This window comes from Sphaeramia orbicularis, chromosome 19 (genome assembly GCF_902148855.1).
Source record: "Sphaeramia orbicularis chromosome 19, fSphaOr1.1, whole genome shotgun sequence".
NCBI classification, from domain to species: Eukaryota; Metazoa; Chordata; class Actinopteri; order Kurtiformes; family Apogonidae; genus Sphaeramia; species Sphaeramia orbicularis.
Window position 1 is genome coordinate 14,911,258 of NC_043975.1, and position 26,216 is coordinate 14,937,473.

The window sequence follows — 26,216 nt, forward strand, 5'->3', positions numbered from 1 at the left end:
AATGTAGTTTTGTATGTGTAATTTAAGTGAGAGCATGTAATCTGTGCATGAAAAAATACTGTAAAACATGCTTTTATGCAAATGTACAAATGAATACTACATTAACAAATCAGTGAAGTAATCATCTTATATACAGTATGTGCTTTATTCTAACCATATAATTATGAGGCTCTGAAAAAAGACAGGATTTTTAAGTGTGGAAAGCATTTCCTCTGGTATAAACCAAATTCATATTCAGTTCTTGGTTATATTATGTAGTTCTATTCATGCTACATGACCAAAAGGCCAGTTGAAAATCACAAAAATGTCTTTTTTTTTTTTTTTTACAATTTCCTTCCAAATCACAGGGACTGATAAACTGCTCTTAACGCAAACTATGATCTTGTGTAACCCCCCCAACACACACAAATCAGCTTTGTTCTGTAAATCTAAATCAGTAGTTAGGTTTAGTTAACTAAAACTAAAGCCAACCACAAAACAAAAGAACAAAACCAAAGCAATGGAAAATGTATTGTTTTCCACAGGAACTGACTCCACTACTGTAGGTGAAGATTTTATAGCAGAGCACCAGGTTCTTGCTCTAAAACACTTAAATCACATATTTTCTTCATTAATGCAATCATCAGGCTAAAACAAATGGATAATTTAACTTTTTATTCTTTTCTGTGTGTTCACCCATAATGTCAATGATGCTTTGATGTGGTTTATATTAAATACTAACAAAAAAGTCAAGAAGTTCTAGGCTTCTAGCACAGAATATGTACAAAACCAGTTTATGCTTCACATCTGTGAAGAAAATAGAGATTATGCAGTAAAACAAAAGCTAACTGAATTCAGCTCTTATCTTTGATTGGTAGGAATTAGACAAAAAAATTAAATAGCACACATTAGTGCTATAAATAATATTATTTAAATACATAATCATGCAGTGAGGAACAAGTGATGCATTAACAACATATTTACATTAAATCGATAACAGCAGCTCAGTTTCACATCTGTGGCAATAATAGTCACAATCCAGGCACAAACAGGCTATAATGGAACCTATAATTTAATCTATTACCTTTAATTCGAAGTGTTTGCAGTTCTCAGTATGTGTTTCCATTCAGTGCTCAACATGGATTGCTCCATTAGCAGTATTTATGCTCTGTGCACAGGGCTCGAGTCCATTTTTACTATTTATGTACTTGTGAACATCATGTTGTCTCAATATTTACAGAGACCAGACTCTTCAGTTGTTTTTGCGCCATCAGCACCGTCATTCATCTGTGTGATTCAGTCTAACAGAGAGCTCAAAATTCACCCTCAGTGACTGGCAACCATTGCAAAAAGTCTTTGTTCTGCAGCAAAGCCGCGGCTTCATCCACGCTCTTTGACTTCCAAATGAAGCTGTATACTGTCTGATACCCAGAGGATCATGGGTAATCAGGCAGCAGAAGGTTTGGCTGTTGTCTGTCAGTAGAGATGACCCAGTGCTCACCTCCACTTGTTTGGGTTGGTGGTTCCTCTCCGAACTGGATCAGGGAACCACAGGTTACAGCAAACATACAGTCACCAAGTGAGAATTAAAAAATACAAAAGCTGAAATTATTTTAACTGGATTCAGAATCAAAGGCTGAGTTCACCACTGGGACATCCTATGGAGACCCTGTAGGAAAAAAAAAGAAAAGATGCAGTTATTATACAGTATTTTCAGGAGAATTTCAGTACACGGTGGTTGCAGTGAGTTTGGATTTACAGTAATTATATTAATAAACCACCAAAAAACTGACTAAATGTTTTAAACCCATGCTAATGTACAGCTAATGTAAGTACACTTATACTAATAAATTTCATTTGTAAATGTAAGTATATTCTTTGCCAAAACATCCAATATATGAGTGAGTATGACCAAAGCATGACAAACACAGCCTTAGTATATTGTTAGTTTACAATTAGCTACCTTCGTTAGGATTCTCTCGTTGCCATTAGCAATAGTGTTTAATAGCATTAGCATTAGCTTGTGTTCCTCACTAAACCTTTGGGCTAACCTTACTGTTAAAACAGTTTATCATATTTTAAAAATGATGTAACTATGACAAAGAGAAGTGTGTTGTATGCTATTTTGCAAGAATTTTATGATTTTTGTTACATGATATTTTGACTTTGGAGAAACTGCTACAACTTTTGGTTTGCTGATGCTAGCATCAACAAGTGTTAGCATGTCGCACATTCAGTAGCTCTTTATGCAGCAATTTATTACAATGCTATCTGAAACACAATATAATATAGTTTTTAAAACATATGCTTAATACAAAATTAGCATTTTCAAATATTTTATTTCAGTAGGCTACATGTCATTGTGTTAAAGCTATTTTAGTATCAGACATTTCAGAGGTGCTGGTTAGCTTTTAGTGTTTTTTTTTTGCCAAAACCTCACACTTTTTTTCTTAAAATTTGGTGATAAATATCTGTATTATAGCTAAAGAAGACATAGGAAAGAATATTAAGATATTGTTAAACACTATGAAGGGTGTGATATGATTTTGAGTTTGGGAGGTATGACAAGTCTTGGTGCGTTATTACCCGTATAAACATAATTAAAACTATTTTAAAAACAATATATCGTGATCACTGAGCTATGATCAGCTTTTTCACAACACTGTAAAAACAAGTAAGTAAATAAGTTCAATTTACAAAATTTTACAAAATTTTTTGGTTTTCTGCAATATTTCACTATTTTTGTGTACCTTATTTATTCAAAGTCTACAAATATCACATAGAATAGGTACTGAAAGTAACCTTGTACTAATGTGTCTCTTAAGACTATGTGTATTTGCTGTTGTAAATCCAAGCTGACTCCAAACAGTGCAACCTTTTAAGAGACTCTAGGGAAGTCTAGGAAACTTTAATTGCACTTTTTTGGCAGAAGAAGAACAAAAACAGGAAGAAGAAGAAGAAGAAGAAGAAGAAGAAGAAGAAGAAGAAGAAGAAGAAGACAAACAGTCCACCAACATTTGTTTAGTAGAAGTAAAAGGCAGAAGTATAGACATCCACTTAGTCCCACCCGCTTATTGAAGAGATAAGGGTGAAAAACAGAAGACCTGGAAAGGAGCTCAACAAGTTAAAAAAAAAAAAAAAAGCCAGACAAAGAAGTGATTCATAGATGACCTGTAAGAGAAGTTGCTATGGTAACAGCGGGAGCGATGAGGAGGATATGGGAATGGGAAAAGTATCTGGAAATGAAGATGAGAAAGTAGGACTGTGGCTCGGAGAGGATAGGTGTTCAGAATGACCTACACTATTTCCGTTAGTCTGTGTGTGTGCAGTGTTGCCATTCTCAGTGTGTGTGGACGGAGTGCTGGTCCCGCTGCTGGCTGCAGAGGTGGCAGATGCTCTTGGGATGATAGTTTCATAGGAGTCTGATGGGCGCTGTGTAAAGCCATGACATGGACCGTGACAAAAACAACCACAAAATGAGAAGAGGTGAGGTGTGAAGGTGTGCTTAAACACTCAGAGATGACAACAGCCCTTTGAATCACTTCTTAAAACTTATAACAAAATTCATCTTGGAAGTTAGGTTGGTTTATCTGAGCTACACGTACACCCACATTCCCAATTTTACATTGGGACTAACCTTTCCAACTAAAGATGACTAACATAACTTCATTTATCAGATTTTCTTAAACATTCCCTCATGTGGTTCTAAAATACATTAAAGGCATCTGCACACATATGGATGCTGAGACAGTTCACATTTGTGATGAAATATCTGTGTCTGTTAGTTCAGTTAAAGGGGTCATCTTTTGCTAAACCCACTTTTATTAGTCTTTGGTACATTTATTTGTGTATTTGGACCCTAACGGTTCCAAAACTTTGAATTTGAACCCTCCAGGTGCTGCAAATCGATCTTTATATTCATTCCAGCAAAAGCCGAGTGGATTTCTATAACCCATTTAAATTCCTTCTTAATTTGTTACGTTTTATAACTAGTTACATCATGACATTTGCACATATAAGGTCAAGACTTCCGACGAACATTTCTCTGAGTACGCCATACTTGTTTGTCAGTAGCAGTGGTTGTAGTAAAAACTGAAAATATGTCCAAACTTCAAGCTGATTACCTAAAATGTTCAGTTGTTGGTTGTATTAACGAACACAAGTGGCTGAACGGGACCGAAAACACTGTCAACAACCTGGAGGGGGTGGGGTGTGAAGTGGCTCATTTGGTTTTAAAGGACCAGTGCTCAAAACGACCTTTCTGGTGTCATTACTCAGAAAATGGGTTGAAGATGGACCTGTGGACTTTAATTAATGAAGAATTCAGACCCAAGCGTAGCATTTACAGTTTATGTAGACCACAGGGAAATGTTTTAAAATGCATAATTCCACTTTAAAAAAAGCAAAATATCACTCCTTTAAATCAGACTGGTTCATTTTCCTCTGTAACTGCTGTTGGTTGTAGTCAAAATCAACTTGAACAAGACCCTTTAGGGGAGGTGGTCTTGGTCAGGCGTGCTTTCCTTTAAGGATACTATAATTTAATGAGAAAGTCATAGTACAATCATTATGGACAATATTACAATTGTGTTGACTTGATTATCAAGGAAAATAGACAGATTATTGATAATTTTTAAAGCATATTTTTCATGTCAAACATACAATCAAGTGTAAAAAATACAAAAAGCGGCACCTTTTTTAAAAATAATTCCAAAGGCTGATATTGCAAGAGGTTAATTTTCCACTGTAATTACAGCTGACTGAGCACTTGTGTTAGGAATGTAATACGACTTCAATGCAACCCAACTACAGGTGTACACAACAGCTTCTGTAGTTAGGTATGCTTTGCATTCTGGGATGTATTAGATCACACACTGCAGACATTGTGTAGTCGAAGAAAGAACCTCACACAGAACTCTGACCAAAAAGAGGAGTGACAATTCTCATCTATGGATTTTTTTTTACTGCATCTTAAATCACTGATCTCTGTTGTATCATTTTATCTGTATCTATTCAATCATTATAAACCATCATAAAACATTTTGTGGTACTTTTCTTGACAGCAGTCGTCATTTTACTATAAATGCCTTTGGATGTGTAGGTGTCTTTCCTGCTTTCGGTTATTTATGTCACATTTGTTTTGACTTCAGTTAGCTTCATTAAAATTCCTCTCATTGCTGTTACTGTCAAATTTTTCATGTAAACATTCATTTGCTTACCACAGGCAGCACACTGAATAATCAGTCCTCTTGTCATGGCTAATTCAAATGTATATTTGTGTAAACAAAGCCTGTGTGAACTCACATTTCCTGCTGGTTTGGTGATGAGAGCCAGCTCAGTGGGTTGGTACACTGAACTACGCAGCTGACCGGTGTAGCCACTGTACGGAGACACAGGTTTGGATCCTGGAATAGCGAGCAGACATTGTAAACCACAGAACAAGCCATTTGTGCAGAGCTGTCACATCTGTACACAGTAAATCATCTGAGAAAGAGTCATTTGCAGCTCAAACAACATCCAGTCAGTTGATAAATATAACCAACAATGCAGTACACAGCTATCTTATTTTCTGCCTTCTTCTTGTTTTTCTTTATCAATTGACATTTATCTTTAAAATGCTAGAAAACTGCCTTGGCCTAGGAACCCTTAAGCACTCAAAAGTAGACTTGTAACAAAATTTTAAAAAATTAAAAAGTTAATTTACTAAAGACTAGAATTACTGCCTCGTGGTTGTAATGTAAATGTAAAGTAGCAGTTTACACCCATGTCTCTCCAGAGTCATATATATAGAGAACACTTCGACTGAATTTAATCAAAGATATTGAGCATATTTTTTGGAAAAATAAAGCTTTTCACTATGCTGATATGTACATCTTTGGGAATAATTATTAGATGGCCTGTTATTTCCAGAATAGTTTCAATATAACACTTTCCATATGACCTTTTGGTATTTAGTTCTTGGATATGACGTCTTTCCATCATCAGATATTCAGATACTGTTATTGTAAAAAAAAAAAAAAAAAAAAAAAAAGCATATTAATTTGCATATAACTTAGTTCTTTATCATTACTTTACCTCACATTTGCACACAAGTCAAATTTATCACAATTTATCACAGTGGTCCAATAATTATTTCCATTATATGACTCCAGTGAATCATTTCTAATGGCAAACATGCTGTGTTAATTACTAATTACATTTCTATTTTTGTATTTATTTATTTTTTATAAGGGACAAGCTGTTAATAATGGACAGAAAAGTGTTTACGGGATATCGTGACACATTAAAACTAACATAATTTTATCTGGAAAAAGGGTCATAGTTGATGTTTAGACTCTTAAATAATAACTAAAATCTGTTAAGTTTGATCACAGTGACATTGAAATTTAGCCATAAAATTCAAAACATGTATTTATTTTATTCTAAAGAATCAGTTTACAATTGTTTTTGAGCTCAAAGTGAATCTATGATGCGTAACGTGTGAATGTGACAGCAGAAATCGCTGTGCAAATTAATCACTGCAGCACATTATAGGGGTAAAGTTGGACATTAACAAGGGTAACAAGCTAATATAATGCTAATTGGCAATAAAAGTGTCATATTCTGTGAATAAATGTGCTTGGATGTGCTGTGTTATCATCTGTATGCATGAGCGAATGAGCAATGTGTCATACAGCAGTAGAGAGGAAACAGAGAAACTCAAGGTTCGCTGGAGAAAAATCAATGATGTGGTCAATAATGATGAATTAGTAACAGCAGCACCACAAAGCTGATTCCTTAGTAAGCTATTTCATAATTTAAACACAAAGGACCAACATTAGCATGTAAGCAGAAGTAGCATGTATATTAAAAACCAATCAAAACGCTGACTAATTGCTGAACTACAATGTAAAAATGTTGAGTCTAGAGGTTACAAAGTATCAATGGTGTCACTCTTAACCCTTTATAGGCCACTCATAGAAATACTCCAAAAGTCAAAATTTCAACCTTAGTGTGTTATTGGAGGACATAACAAGACTTTATCTTGTAAAATTTTTCACATTTTTTACTGTCATGTAGAAAATCAAGGTCAGTGAAGTTACCATATTTGGCTCCTTGCCTGTAAGAGGCAAAAAAAAAAAAAAAAAATACGATCAAAAAAAGGGTGATGCCAGGCACAACAAACCCCACCCCTGGTACATATTTCGTGCATTATAAGTAAATGGGAAGATTTTTAAAATTCATTAAAAATTTCAACTGTGACCTACTGTTCCCAAAATGTAATGAGATCCATTCTGGGTCAGTGGCAATCTATAAAGTCAATTTGGTATGAATTCAACCAATAGTTTTGCTGGTGAAGACATGTGAAATTTCACCCATTATGAGTAAATGGAGAAAAAAAAGATTTTAAAAAATTAATAAAAATGTCAAACTCTGATGTACTGTTCCCAAAATGTAATGAGATCCATTCTGGGTCACTGGCAATCTATAAACCAAATTTGGTATGAATTCATCCAATAGTTTTGCTACTACAGACATTTGAAATTTTACCCATTATAAGAAAATGGGAAAAAAAAAAAAAAGATTTCAAAAATTCATAAAAAATTGTAACTTTGACCTAGTTTTCCCAAAATGTAAAGAGATCCATTCTGGGTCACTGGCAATCTATAATCCAAATTTGGTATGAATTCAACCAATAATTGTGCTGCTAGAGTGTTAACAAACAAATAAGCAAACAAACTGAACCAAAAACAATACTGCTTGCCTCCCCTTCGAGGGGGTGGGGTAATAAATCCAAGAAGTATAAAAATACAAGAAAAACCCATGTAATGTGGAAAGAACATGTATTTTAGAATATCACTTTTATAACATTAGAACAACATAAGTGCTGATATGTGTCCACATCCACATTCTCCCTTTGAACATCATTCCTTACATTAGTACCATTACTTCATGGTACCTAACAAAGCAGGTACACTCACTGTTCATGCAGAGGTGGACCTTACAGACCCTGTAGACCACACTGGACCTGAGATTGTTGACTCACTGTCCTCACTGTAACTGTTGCTCTCATTGTCTTGTAATGTGTGCGGAAATTACCAAAAGTAGTCACTAGCCTGATAAAGGGTTAATCTGTCACATTCTCTCATTTGATCATGAGGTCTTGGCATTTGTTTTCAATGCCTTGTCAACTCCTGTTGCATCATGTTTCAATGCACAGAACAAAACAGAGACTGTCAATGCAACTCCTTAGAAATCAGAAATTGACAAAAACCCCAAAACCTCTCTATGTGGTGGTTATGGTGGAGATCAAGTGTGAAGAGTTACAAGTAGGACACTGGGGTTCATGTCCTACTCTGTGGTGTGTTTATTTTTATTCTCTCTCTTTGACTTTCTTGTTTTAGCTCTGGCCCTTTCCCTAACCCTAACCAAGATGTATTTATGCCTAAACCTCATGAAACCTTAACCACTACCTCGTCTACACGTCTGTGTGTGTTGAATTATGGGAGTGCGAATGTGTCAGCGCAACCCATCAGAGCTTTTTACAAACACACACAAAAAAAATCATTGATTGGTGGAAGTGCTCGTACAATATTATTAAATGATGAACCATTGATCAACCAGACGCTCAGAGCAGAATTTCCAAATATAAAGTCAATAGAAACACATAATAAACACAAGGGAGAAAAAAAACAGGCTAGAGTTCATAGCTGAGAAAATGTTTTAATCCACTAAACTCTGGGGGAAACTGTATATACTGTACTATATATACTCTGAGGCTTAAAAAATGAATCTGGGGAAACAGGAGGAAGGATTAGCTGGGAGGAAAACTACCGGCTGTATTAAAAGGAACTGTGTGTAGGATTTAAGTTGATTTAGGAGGATTTAATTGTGTACATTTAATATGATATAGATAATTATGTTTCCATTAGTGTGTAATTATATTAAAGTAATAAATGCTTTCATTTATCTTTGAGAGGGAATGGTCGTCTTTAATTAGTCTGACATGTTTCCACAGGAGATCAGAGCAGATTTCCTGTTCTTTTCTGTTTTATAGCTGGTGACGGACCCCTTAATTTTGTATTTTGATAGGCTTGACGCCCTCCCATGGCATCATATATCCTGTAAATTAGAAACAATGCATGAAAGTGGCCCTTATTTATTTACCCATATCATTATTTTTATTACTGTGTGCCCCCCCACCCTTTTTTTTGGTTCATGTTTAATGGCAGTTTGTATGTTTGTGAGAAGGGTGGGAGGGAGGAGAGTCGGTTGGTTAAACTAAGAAAAACTACTCAAGACATTGTATTTAACTGCATCATATATTGTTTTTCCTTTCTTAAATAAAAAAACATAGCTGGTGACCAAGGTAATAATATTTTTGGATTTTTCATTATAGTTTAGTTTTATTTAGTTTTGACTTTTTTTTTTTCTAATTCAGTTAGTTTTAATTTGTTTTTAGAGCAGGTTTGCTAGTTTTTTTTAGTTTTTGTTATTTTCTAAATGCTTAGTTTTAGTTTAGTTTTAGGTTTTTTTTTTGTATCTTTTCTCTTCTTCTCCATTGAATTTAAATAAATCTCATACAGGACTCTGCTGCTTTCTCCCAACTTTAGTCTCCATGTTCCCAGGTAGAGCGGGGACGAGAAGACGACTCTGAAGGACAAGTGACGAGAAGTGACGGACCATTAAATATCTTATGGTGCTGTCAGCTAAAATTGCTTGAGGGAAATAAATTGATTTCATATCAATCTGACTTAGGCAAAGACGAAAACGAAGGGAATTTTGTCCATAATTTTTATAAGTTTCAGTTAGTTTTGTAAGCACACAATACAGTTTCAGTTAGTTATCATTTTTTTCCTTTTAATTATAGTTTTTATTTATTTCAGTTAATGAAAATGTTTTTACAATTCTAGTTTTTGTTATTTCGTTAGTTTTCATTAACAATAATAACCTTGCTGGTGACACCAATGTTAAGGTGCCAGACTGTATTTTACTATGTTTTAGTGCGGACTTGAATAAACATTTGGGGTTGATCTCTGATGAAGTCTTCAGCCATATTTGAACAGGACTAGTATACCCTGTAGAAATGTCCAGGTTCAACTGAAGTCTGTTTTTTCCTCAGATTTACTGATATTATTCCATGGATCTGATCTAAATGCTCACTAATAAACAACCACTGAGCCTGTTCAAATATAGAGAAATGTTCATTACTGTTTCAGAAGGATTTAACTTTGGTTTTGAGTAAACATCCAGGCAGAATTTGTTCATAATACACTTACACCTTTCCTTTATCACAGACTCTACAGCTCTCAACCAGGAAATAGGCTGAATAAATGCACGGTGGAAACAAAAAACTGTTGTAAACCCCACCACTCCTGATAGATGTAAATTAGCATGAGGCTAATGTTCACACAGGACCTCTGTGTTTGTAATTTGCGGTGGCCCATAGATAGCAAACCTGTGCAAATAGGATTCTTGATGTCATTATTAGAAACTGGATAACTGCAATCAAAACAATGAAGATCTAAATACACACTGTTCTAATAAAGTTGGAATAGTTTTGTTTTCAGACGCATTCCTCTTTTTTTTCCTGTTTCTACACATCAGTAATCACCTTTGACCAGGAGCAATGATTACATCCTGAGTCTCAGTTACACTTTCATGAGAAGATGTAAAAATATTTTACTTATTATATACTTTACGGGTAATCGTGTATAACAGTCTTATAGACTATCAAACTTAAAGCAATGAATTAATACATCTGAAACTGAATGCTAAGCTAACCGTGAACAATAGAGGAGTCTAAATACTTACCTTCCTTCAATGTCAAAAATTCCAGTAGAGAAGCCTAACATTAGTCTGTTCTACTGATAAAGAATATTTGTAAAATGTCTTACAAGCATCAAACTGTACAAACTATCTGAAGGCGTCTGAAGGCTGAGGATGTCACGTCATTATTCCACCCTTTAATATCAGCATGGTCACAGCCGTGATATGAAATCGGAACGTCAGACAAGACACAAAAATCACAAGGTTTCTGATGGTATGATGGCCCTGTGTATGTGTGCTATCTGTTTAATTACTGTTGCTGCCTCTTAACTGTTTATATCCAGACTAATCACCATAACAAGGCCCTGAGGCTTTGACCTTCATTTGTTTGTGCTTTCAAGGTATATATCGTCTAGAAACCCTCAGCAGAGACGGAAGTGAGAGAACATGACACACACCCCTCCCTAGGATGAAGCTGTTGCCACACCTCAGTTGCCGTGGTGACAGAGCAAACACAAGGTGTGCTGTTTCCAGCGGTGTGTGATACAGCGGTCAGGGATGTGGTAACGTATTAGACATTCATTAACAACTGCTGTAATGGAACAGCAGAGTGAGAAGATGGATGGAGTTTTAGGTCACAGGGAGTAACCATGGGAGGGAAGGGCTGGGGAGTTTAGATTATTTTAATTTCCCACAGTTGTAAATAATATTTAACTATCACTCTGGAAGAAAGAATGGGAAAACAACACATGTGTTATGGAAATGACATAAAGGAAAATGTGACAAACAACTTTTTCACTGGAAAAGTCATTTAACTTTATGAAAATACACAGACATTCCAGCTAATACTGAACTAGATCTACCGAGTAACAAGCTACAACATGATCTACATAACAAAAAACACTTTATTTGCCTTATTTTGAAAGTAAGACCACACAATTTGCAAACTACTCACCATAACAATATGTTTTTAGGGCTTGTAATTAACACAATACACATAAATTTTGGCTTTTTTTCTACATTTAAGGACTATTACAGTCTTAAGTTCCGGCACTTATATTCTTATTTTAATAAATTTAGTCAAGGAGAATGTGTTTCTACTATTACCTGAAGTAGAGACTTTGGACACATTTCATAATATTTTTTTCTTTCTATTAGGACTGTTTTTTCAGTGCAGTTCTCTTTATCATAATAATTACCTCTGCCAAGGAGGTTATGTTTTTGCCAGCGCTGGTTTGTCTGTCTGTCTGTCTGTCTGTCTGTCTGTCCGTGTGCAAGATAACTCAAAAAGTTATGGATGGATTTGGATGAAAATTTCAGGAAATGTTGATAGTGGCTCAAGGAACAAATGATTAAATTTTGGTGGTGATGGGGCGGGGGGCACTGATCTGCCTTGGTAGAGGTCTGCGCTCTCCGAGTGCTTTTCTAGTATCATATAATTTCATTTGATTCTGAATTGTTTGTAATATAGATTGTACCTTAAAGTACTTTTGTCTTGATCATTAGTTGTGTTTGGTGTTTATTTTTATTAGAATTTTCTTAGTGTTTTTTTTCATTAACATTTTTCTGGTTTTTAATGTTTTGATGTAAAATCCTTTTTCTATCCATCTGTCTGATTTCTTCATGCAATTTGGGGGGGGGTGTATACATGGCCTTTAAACACTTTTTATTACTTCATTAAATTACATTTTTTAAAGTTGCTTTTTTAGTATCTTTCCTTTCCTTTCCTTTCCTTTCCTTTCCTTTCCTTTCCTTTCCTTTCCTTTCCTTTCCTTTCCTTTCCTTTCCTTATGTATCCCTGCCTCTACACTGATTCCCTATATATTTAATATTTATGACGTCTATATAACTTGATTATCCTCTAAATATTGGGCCTCCTCCTTCTTTTTTTACACCAATCCTTTCTTTATGTATATTTTTTTGCCCTTCTGTAAATATTTGTAACACTGTAGGTGAGGATTTTACATTTTCTAAACTTGCCTTGTCCACATTATGAAACAATTATTCCTTTATTTTTCCTCAAACCATTTTTTCTGTATATTATGAATATTTTAGTAAGATGATTGATCACATGATGTAACACCGGAGGGGTTTGGTGTATTTAATATGGATTTTCTGTATTTGCTTTGAGCTACACTGGAGCACAGATTTCTTTCTTAATCTACTTCTGTTATTTTGTTATCTGGTATCCAGTAAGACTATACACCTACGGGGATGTGCATATTTTCACTCTCTATTTCATCCTTTTCAACATCTGACCAGCAACAGTATATGAAAAATGTCACATAGCTCTGACTCATTTTCAACTGTTTATGCTTCCAGTGATTATTGCATCCCTGTCAATGACATAAATACATTAAATAAAAGAGTCTGTTCTTTCATTTCACTGCAGTCACAATGTAGAACTGTACACTCTGTACTGTCTCTGATCAGCTTTTTTTTTTTTTTTTTTTGTGAGACTCAGCTGTTGTTCACCTCCACTTTTTAACCAGCAGATATCGGATTCTCTGAGGTCATCACATAAATGCAAAACAACCTTCTGAGGACTTTGCAGAATATTTGGTGTTTTTGTGTGGGTGAAACTTTTGTTAATCATTGACGTGTGCAAGGTTTCCAGTGATAAGAACATACAGTACATTAGATAGGAACAAACTCTGAAACAGAAATTTAGACATAATTTCCATTTCTATGAAAAACCATGCGTCATAAAGTATGATGCAAAACCCCCGTAGGCTTCCTAGTGAACGTCCTGTTTGATATGTAGTGAGGGAGGTTACTGTGTGACTAACATAACAAATGGAAAAAGAATGTGCTTAAACCTTGGGAACCACCTGTCAAACATGTGAAAGGAGGCAGATTTAAAAGGAAAAGGGAGTGAAATCTGACTACAATTTTTATCATGTGGTCACATCACGATTTTAAATTAATCAGAAGTAACATCCCTCTTGTTGTCAGAGTTAAAGTTAATGATAAAACTGTGATTACTGTGAAAGCAGATACAAGACCCAGTGCTACTTTTGTGTCAGTTCCCAAAGGAATTTTTCCTCTGTTTTTAACCTTTCTTAACTGATTTATCACCATTTATTCTGTTATTATGCTCTGCATTTTGCAATTTTAAGTATAAATCAGGTATTTTCCTATATTCAATGTACTGATCATGTAGATGTTCATAAAAGCTCAGATAAAAGTTGAGGGTTATTGTATTAAAACAGAAAAAACTAAAGACAATATGGCTTCAACAGTAAAATATATCATTAACTGAACATAAACCAAGTGTCCCCATCAAGTTTATTATCGTTAACGAAAACTAACGAAATAACAAAAACTAGAATTGTAAAAACATTTTCATTAACTGAAATAAATCAAAACTATAATTAAAAGAAAAAAACGATAACTAACTGAAACTGTATTGTGTGCTTACAAAACTAACTGAAACATATAAAAATTATGGATAAAATTCCCTTCGTTTTCATCTTTGTCAGTGTCGGATTGATACAAAATTAATTTATTTCGCTCTAGCAATTTTAGCTATCGGCTACAATACGACACTTCACAGTCCATCACTTGTGGTCATTTGTGGTTTACAGTCGTCTTCTGGTCCCCACTCTACCTGGAAACATGGAGACTAAAGTTGGGAGAAAGCAGCAGAGTCCTGTCTGGGATTTATTTGAATACAACGGCGAAGAAGAGAAAAGATACGACAAAATTAAAATTAATACTAAAACTAAACTAAAATTAAGCATTTAGAAAAAAATGAAAACTAATGAAAACTACCAAACCTGCTCTAAAAATGAATTAACTAACTGAACTAGAGAAAAAAGAGTCAAAACTAAATACAACTAACCTAGAATGAAAAATCCAAAACTATTATAACCTTGGTCCCCATCTGCTGTCATTGATCAAACTCTATGTTTTTTACTGGTGAATAAATGTTGCAGAAGATGACGGTGTTTCCACGTTCACTACGAAGCCTCTGAACATCCAAATGGGTCATAATTGATGACCATGAAACTGCATTTTACACTAATTATTTACATGTATTGATAAGATTAGTGGATCAACAGGTATTAAACCTTTTACGTCCGTAGATAGTTTTGGTCGCCAGTGGATGTTTGGGTCTTTATGAGTTAATTTAAAATAATCTTAGCGCGCTGAGTCAGCTGATAGTTTGGATTATAGCTCTGTTAGCTTAGCTCTGTTTTTAGACAAAAAACACAGAGTAAAACAAGAAATCACCTGTTTTCTGTACGGTTTGTGTTGTAAATAGCTGCACTAAATATCTGTCACAGTTTAATCTGAACTATGGATCAACAAACAACAACTCAACAAACATAATAACATCACATAATAACTTTCTATATTCATAAGCATCATACTAAAACTCAAGCTGCCATTTCGGCATCAAATTCCACTCTTTTCATTTAGAGCTGTGTGGAAACGAGTTTGTTGTTGTTTTTTTAATCACTTTGTCACTATCATTGTCTCTAAAAAATAGTTTCTTGGTGGTTCTCATCCCATCTGGTCACTTTCTGATACTTCAGTGAAAGGCCTCACCATGGGACACCAGTGGAGTGACTCTCTACTCCCTCTAGTGGCCACATAATTCCATCGGCCGATCAGTGTAAATATATTCAATTCAAATCTCTACAATCCAGTGCATTAGTGTTTTTGGAAGCACTTCAGAGCTCTTTATTCTCAACAATCCAAGGTTATTTTTTTAGAGCATTTTTAACATTTTGAAACATGTGAAAACTGCTCCATTCTTAGGTGATATGTTGGTCAGTAAAAGCAGCAGCGATTAATCTACTTATCATTTCTCAGTGAATCAATTTGTGAAAAGGACTGTTGATATTTCACCTGAAGCTAAACAAATACTCCCCTCCCATCAGTGTTCCTTCAGTATTTCCCGACTCAACGTCTCCTGCTGCTAAATGGCTTTAATCCAGTCATTCAACAGGAACCGGAGATGAATTCCAGCCTGGAACAGCACTGTGCAGATCGGCCCAATGCACTTTGTTTTTGTTTTTTTCCCAGTTACAAACACTCATCCTGTTTTGGATTTCTTTTCACAGAATGGTGTATTGATTAGGATCACTGACTACACCTTGAGTCATTTATTTCATAAAACATAATATAATAGGTCAAATGGGATGTCTTCAAAGTGTTTTTGTCACTAACCAACAGACCAAAACCAAAAGATTTTTGACTACTGTAAATTTGTACAAAACCTTTACATTTAAGAAAAAGAAGATGAAGAAGAAGAAGAAAAAGAAGAAGGAGAAGAAGAAGAAGAAGAAGAAACAACAAATTTTGCTCCAAAACTATAACTCTTATCAGTTCATTGCAAATATCCCTGTTGTGGGACTAATAAAGAACCATCTCATCAAGTTTTCAAGGAAACTGTAATCACTATCTTTTGTGCAGTGTTTTATATGTTCTAACAAACCTTGATGTTCGCATAAACTCACCCTGAATGGTACACGTATTTGAAATCTGTTACAGCTACTGACAAAAAAAACAAAAACAAAAAAACCCTGGAATAAATTTCACCCCATGTATATTATTTTTCAGTTAGATATACATGTTTGTGCAGGAATGTCTCCTTCGGGCAGATTTCCCAAATAAAACTCATTAACAAAGCGTTTAGAAGTTTTGGACATATACTGGAACCCACACCATATTACACTTTTGCTTAAAAAAAAAAAACCACTTGTTATTTTAAAGTAAGACATTAAGCACTGAAGCTCTTAGTTCTCTCTTCCATGTCATGGTTCTGCTGTTTATCTCATGACTCTGGTGAAAGATAAAATAATTACCAGAGTTAACACCTCTGAGCAGTGTTTTGGTGTTTTTTAATGTTTCACCCTCAAAAACCTAAACAGCTGCTGATATCCAAAAGCATCTACTGATCTAAAATCTTTAATAACTATAGAGAAATGCAGCCAAAATGCAGTTTCTACAGCTTTTCATCATCATCATCATCATCATCAGATATGACCCATTTGGACGTTCAGATGCTCCATAATGAACATGGAAACACCATCATAAGATTTGATTCACAAGTAAAACCCATGTAGTTTGACAGGTCATAGGTTGTAAAAATTTGATTTTAGGTTCAGTTAATGATATATTTTGTGAAAAAATGCTAACTTCGCTTCAGTTTTCCCTGTTTTAACTCACCTAATTTACACTTTTTTAAATATCTGCATCATCAGTAATTTTAATATAGAAAAATACCTGATTTCCACTGAAAAAGATAATACCATAATAAATGATGATAAATCATTCAGTAAAGGTTAGATGTAGAGAACCCCTTCACCCTCCCGCCCCACGCTGCCTGTGTATTCTTTGGGTTTCACCTGAGTGGGGGGGTCCATACAGTACATACCTTGGTTGGGTTCATCCATAGAGAACGCCTTGTTTTCCATGAACATGTTCTGCGAGCTCTGCTCCTTCAGGATGGTCTCGTATCCCACCCCTCGGCTCGGGTACAGATCTTCTCCGTATCCCTGCTGGGTTTCCTCCTCAACAGTCAAACAGCAGAGTTCAGGGATGGTGTATAAGATGAGGAACACCCAGGCGTTCGACACAAGCGTGATGGCCAGCGTGGGGTCGTCCCATGTGGGGCCTCCTCTCTGCTCATTCCCGTAGACGTACATGACGATCCACGCCACCCAGATCCCCACAGAGAGCAGGCTGGTCAGGAGAATGAAGACGCTATCCATCTTCCACTGCTTGTGTTTTCCTGCCATGACAGCGAGACTCGCCACTACCACGGCCAGAATCAGGGTCATCACGTAGATCAGCGCCATCACAAAGTCCTGGTTCGCAATGTTGCAGGGTGTAGCGGTCGCTCGTCCAACTTCTGAACTGTTGAGTGGCCCTTGAGGGTGACGCACCACCGTGATGATCAGCCATTCAGTGTTGATGACAACCTCCACTAGCCACAACCCCAACGCTCCCAAACACAAGGCCCAGGCCCGAGGTCCGCGGTCCTGCCTGCTCAGGATGTTCAGCCTCACACACTGCATCAGCAGGGTGGCGAAGCAGCCAGCGAACAACACCCCGAAGAGAAACCTCCGTGAAGCACATGTTGCAAAGTCCTTCCCCACGATGAAGGCGAAGGTGAGGCAGAAAAGGCCAAAGGTGAAGATCAGGAACCAGGCGTGAAGCGGCACCGAGGACCTTCGGTTCTTGTCTTGAATGAAGGGCAAACTGGCAAGAAGTGAAATAAAGAGCACGAAGGAGAAGACAACACCAGCCGCCGCCAACGCCTCCAGCACGATGCCCCACGCAGCGCTGAGGTCGCACAGGTTGTAGTAGAGGGAGTTGACGTCCGGGCCACAGCCCCGGGGCGGAAGGATTGTAAGGGTGGCGTTGGCAGACATGGCAGAGATGGAAATGTTTAACGTGGACGGCACCTGTTCAGTCGGACACAGAAAGAGTCAGTGTGAGAAAACTGATGAGGACTGAGCTTTATAAAGACTTGTAAGACGTCACTGAATCAAGATTAAGAAGTCTATACCCAAACAAGTAAACATGACGGTGGCATGAGTCAGAAAACACACAGCAGAGTTATAATAGTTTGGAAATATTCATTGGTTTCTATTTTTTATTTTGTCTTTTTGTTTGGTTTACTTGGTGAAAAGGTAATGCAACTGATTTAGATTTAGTTGATTTCTAATTTTGTTTTAGTTTTTCAGGTAATATGAGGAAAGCACTGATTTCCAGAAGCTGAAAAGGAAGGATGTAAGAATGTATGAATGTATTTACTATTTATAGCCCCATTTTCTACGAAGACATTTTATTCTTGTAGAACACCATAAATAAAATAGGGGGATACTGATATTATATTTTAGTTTGAGCTGCATTGTTCAACTTAGTTCTCATGTTTGAAAACTCTTGCTTTTTTATGTAAGGAGACTATTTTCTCTACTCATTAATTTGTTTTTTCTTACTCTTTATTAACAATAATTACCATGATGAACAGCTCTTTACAAAGACTATCCAAAAAAATGTCAATATATACATAATATGTCACTAAATCAAGATGTCTACACCCAGACAAGCAAATATCAGAACTGCAGGAGTCAGAAAAAACACAGAAATACATATGTTTACTAACAAAACATTTGGTCAGGGTTATTACAGTTACAAAAATGTATCACTAATAGATTTGATGTACGTCTTATAACACATTATTGCCCATAAAGTTGTAATAAAATATTTTTACCTTTTCTCATTAAATTTAGACTCACCTATTTTTCATGGATTCAGATTTATTAATTAATTGCTTTAAGTTTGATAGTTCATATTTATACGCTGTTACCCGTAAAGTTGCAATACAGTATTTGTACCTCTTCTCACGAAATGATCATGACAATGTGGTTTATTCTTAATAGATAAAGTGTAACTGGGACTCAGTATGTAATCATTGCTCCTGGTCAAAGGTGATTACTGATGTGTATAAATAGGAATAAAAAGAGGAATGTGTCTGAAAACCAAATTATTCCAACTTTTATTTGTAAGTATTTTTGGTCAGTTTATTGTGGTTATAAACTAGTAATGCTATTAATGAAGTAATTAATTGTGCAACAGATTCATACAAACTGATTACTTCAAATATTGGAAAATTCTCTGAGGTAAAAAAAAAACCCTCTATATTGATGTGATCAGATTTAAAAAGTTTTAAGTCTAAGTATTGCAGGAAATAAAATAAACCACACTACTACAGAAAAGCTCAGTCATTAAAATTAGGGTAGGAGATCCTGGAAAAATGGTTTGAGTAAGATACATTTTGAAAATACACAATTCAAAAGTCCAAACCCCTTTCTTCAGACTTCCCCCTGAAGCCACGTCTCCAGAGTACTGGATTGTACTCGTAGAGGGGGGAGGGGGGAGGGACAAATTTCAGTTGAATTTGATAGACATATCACCATTCAATCATTTTCGATGGGTCGGTTAAAATTATTGACTGGTGTTTTTTCAGTCCTGTCCGTTCCACAGGTGATTAGATTTTTTAATTTTTGAGTTAGAGGATTTAATTAATTAGTTGCAAATAGGGTGTGAAGGGGATTTTAAGCAATATAGTAAAAAATGCTCCAGGAAAACATCTCCTACCCCACCTTCCAAAGAAGAAGAAATTCAACAAAATACTGTGAAACCACCAGAGCATGGTGCTTAGCACTAATGTCAACATACAAATGTCTGCAACTGGGCTGGAAATTTACTTTGCATTCTGGAAAACAACCGTTAAAAGATGCCTTGGTTAAACGTTGACAGACATTTGTTAATAAAAAACATGTCCGTATTTTGACCTTGAACCATTCAAGGTCAAACTTTGTCATATCTGATCTTTGAACTATAGACAAATCTTGTAAATTAGAATCAAATCAGGTGAATTTTGACCAAGATAAAATGATTTACTTGTATACATATATGTATACAATGGATATTAAAATGCTTAAAAAAGCAATTCACACCAATTTTTCAGACAAAATGATTTTTATAATGATAAAAAAGGGGGTAAAAGGTCATAAAACTATACTGAAAACAGAAATATATGATTGAAATTTCAAATTATAGCAGTGATAAGTTATGTTATTATTCATTCTTAGAGAACTTTCCGAGGGACTGAATTTAGTTTGTATAAAAAGTTCCGTAATTTTCTTGAAAATCCTTTTTTGGCAAAAATTTAAATGGATTTAGAAACTTAAGATGTTATACTATTGAACTCCAAAAAGTTTGAAATCATTATCTCAATTCTAATTTTTTGATTCAAAGTCAACAGGCGCGTGACTTGACCCATATATTATCCATCCATCCATCCATCCATCCATCCATCCATGTCACCAGGGCTGACGTATACAGATGAACAAGGACATTATATTAGTTATTAATAAATGAGAATTTGGGGACTTTTTTCCTGACCTTTCACCTAGAACAACCAAAACTTTAATCATCTTTTGTCATTATCATCAGGAACTCATCTAAAAAATGCCCCTAGACTGCACTAGACTCCTAACAGACAAACAAATGCCAGTAAAGGACAAACTCGTTGACAAAAGTAATATAAAAAGAGACAACTTAGCCTCTGTCATGATGATTATTTAGGGAAAAAAATGAGAAGAATGCAAATCTATCGATCACCAAAACCACCTAAGGAATGTCCCACACTGGACTTTTATCCAACACCACAGTTAATCATTTACAAGACAAATATTGGCTCTGTTCAGTGAGATTACACATAAATCAATGAGGTGGAAGTGCATTAAACCTACAGAGGAGGTGACGTTAGCCTTTTCACTGTTAAACCTGTGAACAAACATCTGAACCGTCTTGTGTTTCTGCTGTGTCTGTCTGTTCTTCTGTGTCCTCGTCAGATCCAATTACACTGAACTGAGGACAGGTTCGGAGACAAATCGATGCACGTTTAAGTGGCGGACGTTCAGTCTTATGTTACTAAATATAGACAGTGGTGGAAGAAATATTCAGGCTGTTTACTTCGGTAAAAGTACTCATAATGAACCATGATAATATGCCATTATGAGTTAAATATATGCAGTTATTATCAGCAAAATGCGCTTTAACTGGAAAACTTAATGCAACAATCGTGAGGTAAAATAGTGTTTTATTATTATATTTAATGTTATCAGATTCATGTCACTGCTGCATTCGTGTACGCGTTTACTTACATGGTCATTTTAACTGCTTGTAGAAAGGAACACATTATTTTCTCTAAGATCATATGTTTGTGAGACTAATGTATCTCTAAAAATGAACTTTTCATGAGCTCTTGATAGCTTTTGATGATGCGTTTTCCTGCAAATTCAAGAGTGTTTTGAAAGAATATATTCAATTTGTGAAGGAGGAGAATTTGAGACTGAACTCATAAGGAAAAGACTTGATTCTTCCATTCATTCTTCCATTCATCATCAGCATATTTCCATGGAGATACGGTGAGGGAAAACTGTTAAATGTTACTAAAATTGGGTGAGAAATGCCCTAAAAACTGCAATTATTTATCTCTGAAATGTTGTCCAGAAGAATTATAGAGCAGCAAAAAATGGAAAAACAATACTTCAAATGTGTGCTTAAAGGAGTGATATTTTGCTTTTTAAAATGGAACTAGAAAAGCACTCGGAGAGCGCAGACCTCCGCCAAGCGCAAAAATTCCCCACATAATCGGTGATACAAATCCTACATTTATTTTTTAAAATAAAATCCGCCTTCTGGATCAGATCCGGATCAGCCTTTGAAATGTGACAGAGGACCCCATTGTCAATTCCTGAGTTAAATTTCATGAGTTTTGGTCAATAATTAAGCGAGATATTGGGAAATGAAAATTTTGGCCCCATTTACCACAATGTTAACGAAAATTTCAAAGTTATCCAGAATCCAGGATTTCTTCCGGATCACCCCCAAAAGTTAATCATTTCTTCCTTATCCCATTTCCAACAAACCCTGAAAATTTCATCAAAATCTGTCCATAACTTTTTGAGTTATGTTGCACACTAACGGACAGACAAACAAACAGACAGACAAACAAACCCTGGCAAAAACATAACCTCCTTGGCGGAGGTAATTATGCATTTTAAAACATTTCCCTGTGGTCTACATAAACTGTAAATGCTATGCTTGGGTCTGAATTCTTTATTAATTAAACTCCACAGGTCCATTTTCAACCCTATTTCTGAGTGATGACACCAGAAAGGTCATTTTGAGCGCTGGCCCTTTAAATGCACATGAGCCACTTCAAGCCCCGCCCCCTCCAGGTTACTGACCATACGCTCTGTCCCATTCAGCCACTTGTGTTCATTAATACAACCAACAACTGAACATTTTAGGTAATCGGCTCGAAGTTTGGACCTACTTTCAAGTTTTTTAGAGGAAAAAAAAAACAGGATTTTATTTTTGGCCAAAATCGTGCAGTTGTACTCTGTCCAAATCAATGTTCCCTGTGATGAAATGGCAATGCATCCAGGGTGAACCCCACTTTCGCCCACTGATAGCTGGGATCGGCTCTGGTATCCCTATGACCCTCTAAAGGACTAGGTGGTTCAGAAAATGAAAGAATAAATACACCCTATTTGTATGGAACTAGTATGGACCTCTGGTGATCGGTAAAAATGTGGAGGTCATCTGTGATCCTAATTCCAGCACAAATTACCCACCGTTTCCACACAATACAGAGGTTTTCTCATTGAATTTGGCATGATATGTGATATTTCCTTTACAGATTTATTAAGCTGATGAAGGACAGGTGTGGGGGTTAATTTCCATATCACTAGTGGTCCACAGGTTCTGCTAGTCCTGTGTGAATAGGGCTATAGATGAACCTGATGCTGTTTCACGCTGCTGCTGAAAAAACGCTTCATATAGAGCAAAGTAGAGCAATAAAGTCACTCCCCATTGGTAATTACAACTGTCAATCATGTATTTAGCCCACCTTCTGCCTGGAAAATGTGTGAGTGACCAAAGTCTCCATCACTAGGTAAATCTGCCAGCCCACAGAAGTTTTTTTCCTCTCAGATCACCCAAATTACAATACACTCAAGGTAATTTTACTTTTTTTTAATGCTCAATGATGCCAAAAATGATCAAGAACTACAGCTTTAAGTACAGTATTTCTGTTTCTGGACATTGTTCAGTTCTAATTAATGTGAGATTTACAGGTAACAACTAAAATACACCACTAGACAAACACAGATTCAATTTATCAAACTATGACGTAGGATATTTACACTAGCCTTACTCTTAAACAAAGTCAATTTCTTGGTGAGATCAAGGATAAGCTGTGTTTGCACACTCCGAATGTTCAAAGTAGGCACGCCAAAGCCAAACAAAACCGTGAGAAATCAGATTTTAAAACAAAAAAATGGCTGATGTGATACGTTTAAACTCTGCAACCTCTACATAATGAAAGTGTACAACCTAAAATCAATCATGTTTAGACCAAGACATAGTGAGAGTTTGTCTGAGGTGGTAACCAGTTGAAATAATCAGTTATTATTCAACAACTGTCATCTTTGGAAAAATTTCTCAGGGTTTAATTAATCTAAACTGTGTTAACATGGATATTAGAAACTTCTCACATTTGTAATTATTTTCTGACTTTTTATACAAATATCCATAAAAAAATAAATAAATGAATAAAGTCTTAAGACAGTCAAATAAAAGATTAAATCATTATATTCATGACCTGCGGCTCACTGTAGATGCATGGGTCGAGTATTTAATAAAATAAATACTGAAAACTCAGCCAGCCGTTTTTGTTTTACAGGGAAAATAGAGCATATATTCATATAATATAGTTTAATACTGTCAAACATATTATATCCTTGTGACTAATAAAGTATTATTAATAAAATAGTACTACAAACAATCTGATAGTTGATAGCATGTTACATTACATAGAAGTTGACTGATAGTGGAATTATAAAGGATCATATAATAATGAAATGAAGCTAATGGTAGTTTAATTTGCCAATCTCACCAGTAGTGAAGGAAATCTAGGATGATTAGAAACTCAATAACTGCTCAACAGGACAGCAATATATACACAAATAAAGAGAAAATCACATTCATATTAATAAATCTGTAACTTCACATTAAACTGTAAAGAAATTTATGTGCAGTTTTTTTTAGTTTTTGAGTTATTGTCCAGTTGAAAAAACTGTTATTAGTCACCAGCCTCTAAAAGAACCAAGACCTGCCCATAGTTTTGCAAAAAATCAGTTTATAGGTCTATGTCTCGTACTCAGACCTTGAAACTGCAACTAAAGAACGAATGGTTTCTGTCAAGACTCTCACTAAACTCTTTATGAGTGCATTTCATACACTAGAAGATTAAAAACACTGACTTTATTCTGTCTTTTGGTCACAGAAATATAGAAAATGCACTGATGTGATGTAACCCAGTACATTATTTTAAGTATTACAGTTAAGCACTTGTATTTCACTTCCCATGTTTTGAATGCATATACTCTAAATACTACAACTCATATACAAATATTACACTTTTTACCCCACTACACTTCTCTAACGGCCTCAGTTACTTTTTAAATAGATTGTCGTATGATTGTTTCTAAAACATTATTAATAACAGAGAACAATGTGATATTCCACTTTGAAAGGACTCATTCTGAACTACAAGTAATACTCTTGATGCCTATGTACTCTGACTTAAAAGCAGTATTTCAACATATTTCTATCTTTATTTTAGTTAAGGATCAATGTTCATACTTTTGAACTTAACTCTGATGGTTTGGAAAACATCACAAATGATAAGACTGAACTAAAAAAATCTAAATAATTGACTTCTTTAGTAGTGTCTAAGGAGGACTAAACTCATTATCTAAGTATTTTACCATAAGAAACGCCCCATTTTTCACATACATACAGTATTTACTGAAAACTACACGGAAAACATTCAGCAGTTTTAACTAAATGCAGGTACATTTAGTTTAACTGTTTGATTTTTCATGAAGTGCAAAAGTTTGTTAAACCATTTCAGAAAATAACATCTCACTTATTGACGAAAACTGTGACTTTAAGTAACTACATTTTACTAAATGCCCAAATTTCGCACCAACGTTTACACCTGACAACAGCCTAAACAAAGAGCAAAAGAGTAAATGACGCCACAAATTACATCCAACAAGTCTTAGTGCATTTTTGACGCATAATCTGACAGACATAATAAATTAGTGTAGCTTTTACGCATAACAAAACAAACATAATACAACTACTGTAGTTTTTCCGCACATTCTGACAAACATAATCCAATTAGTGTGGTTTTCACGCGTAATATAACAAACATAATGCAATTACTGTAGTTTTTACGCGTAACATAGCAAACATTATGCGTTACAAATTGTTTGGGTGCGTAAATATGTCAGGATTAAAACAGTCTTTGAAGCTCACATTAAATCAATACACTGAATGTGATGCGTTTACGTACCTGGATGTTGGCAGCAAACCGTCCACCTCTGTTCTGGTTGTTGATCTGTTCACCTGCTCCAGACAAAGCAGGAGATAAACCATCCGAGTGAAAATGCAAGAAAAAAAAGTTTGCACTCCTGTTTAGCTCCAATAGAAACAGCACTTAGACTGATCTCAGGTCAGTTTACTTTAAAGTTGGGAAATAAAACAGCAGAAAAACAGATCACTCTTTTTTCCAGTTCGAGTGTTCCCAAAGATCTGACTGCAGCCAAACTGACTCTCTCTCTCTCTAAAAACATAAACTCACCAACACTCATGGGGCTGGTTTTATCCCACAGCGCCACCAGCAGGCAGAAAATGGTAAGTTATAATCAGAAGAATCATGATCTCTACCTAAACATTAGTCACAGCATACAGACCTGTGCACATGAAAACACAACCATCTGTCACTCTGAGTCTAAGACTCAAGAACATATGGGAAATGTGGATGGCGTAAAAAAGAAACATTTCTGGGGAAAAAAACAAAACAAAAACCTTTGCACTTA

At 35.5% G+C, this 26,216-nt stretch overlaps 1 protein-coding gene across 2 annotated transcripts; it reads right to left on the bottom strand.

Moving 5' to 3' along the window:
• Nucleotides 1–639: 639 nt before the first annotated feature.
• On the bottom strand, nt 640–25,943 carry gprc5c (G protein-coupled receptor, class C, group 5, member C). Of its 2 annotated transcripts, XM_030122694.1 has the most exons (5): nt 25,691–25,943; nt 17,117–18,149; nt 5,284–5,384; nt 3,280–3,411; nt 640–1,648 (listed from the first exon to the last, which is right to left on the bottom strand). In XM_030122694.1, exons 2-5 carry the CDS (start codon nt 18,114–18,116, stop codon nt 1,622–1,624), a joined length of 1,260 nt encoding a protein of 419 aa, XP_029978554.1. In that variant the 5' UTR covers nt 18,117–18,149; nt 25,691–25,943; the 3' UTR covers nt 640–1,621. The 2 variants fall into 2 exon arrangements, with proteins under 2 accessions (XP_029978554.1, XP_029978555.1); XM_030122695.1 differs by lacking the exon at nt 3,280–3,411.
• Nucleotides 25,944–26,216: the final 273 nt, after the last annotated feature.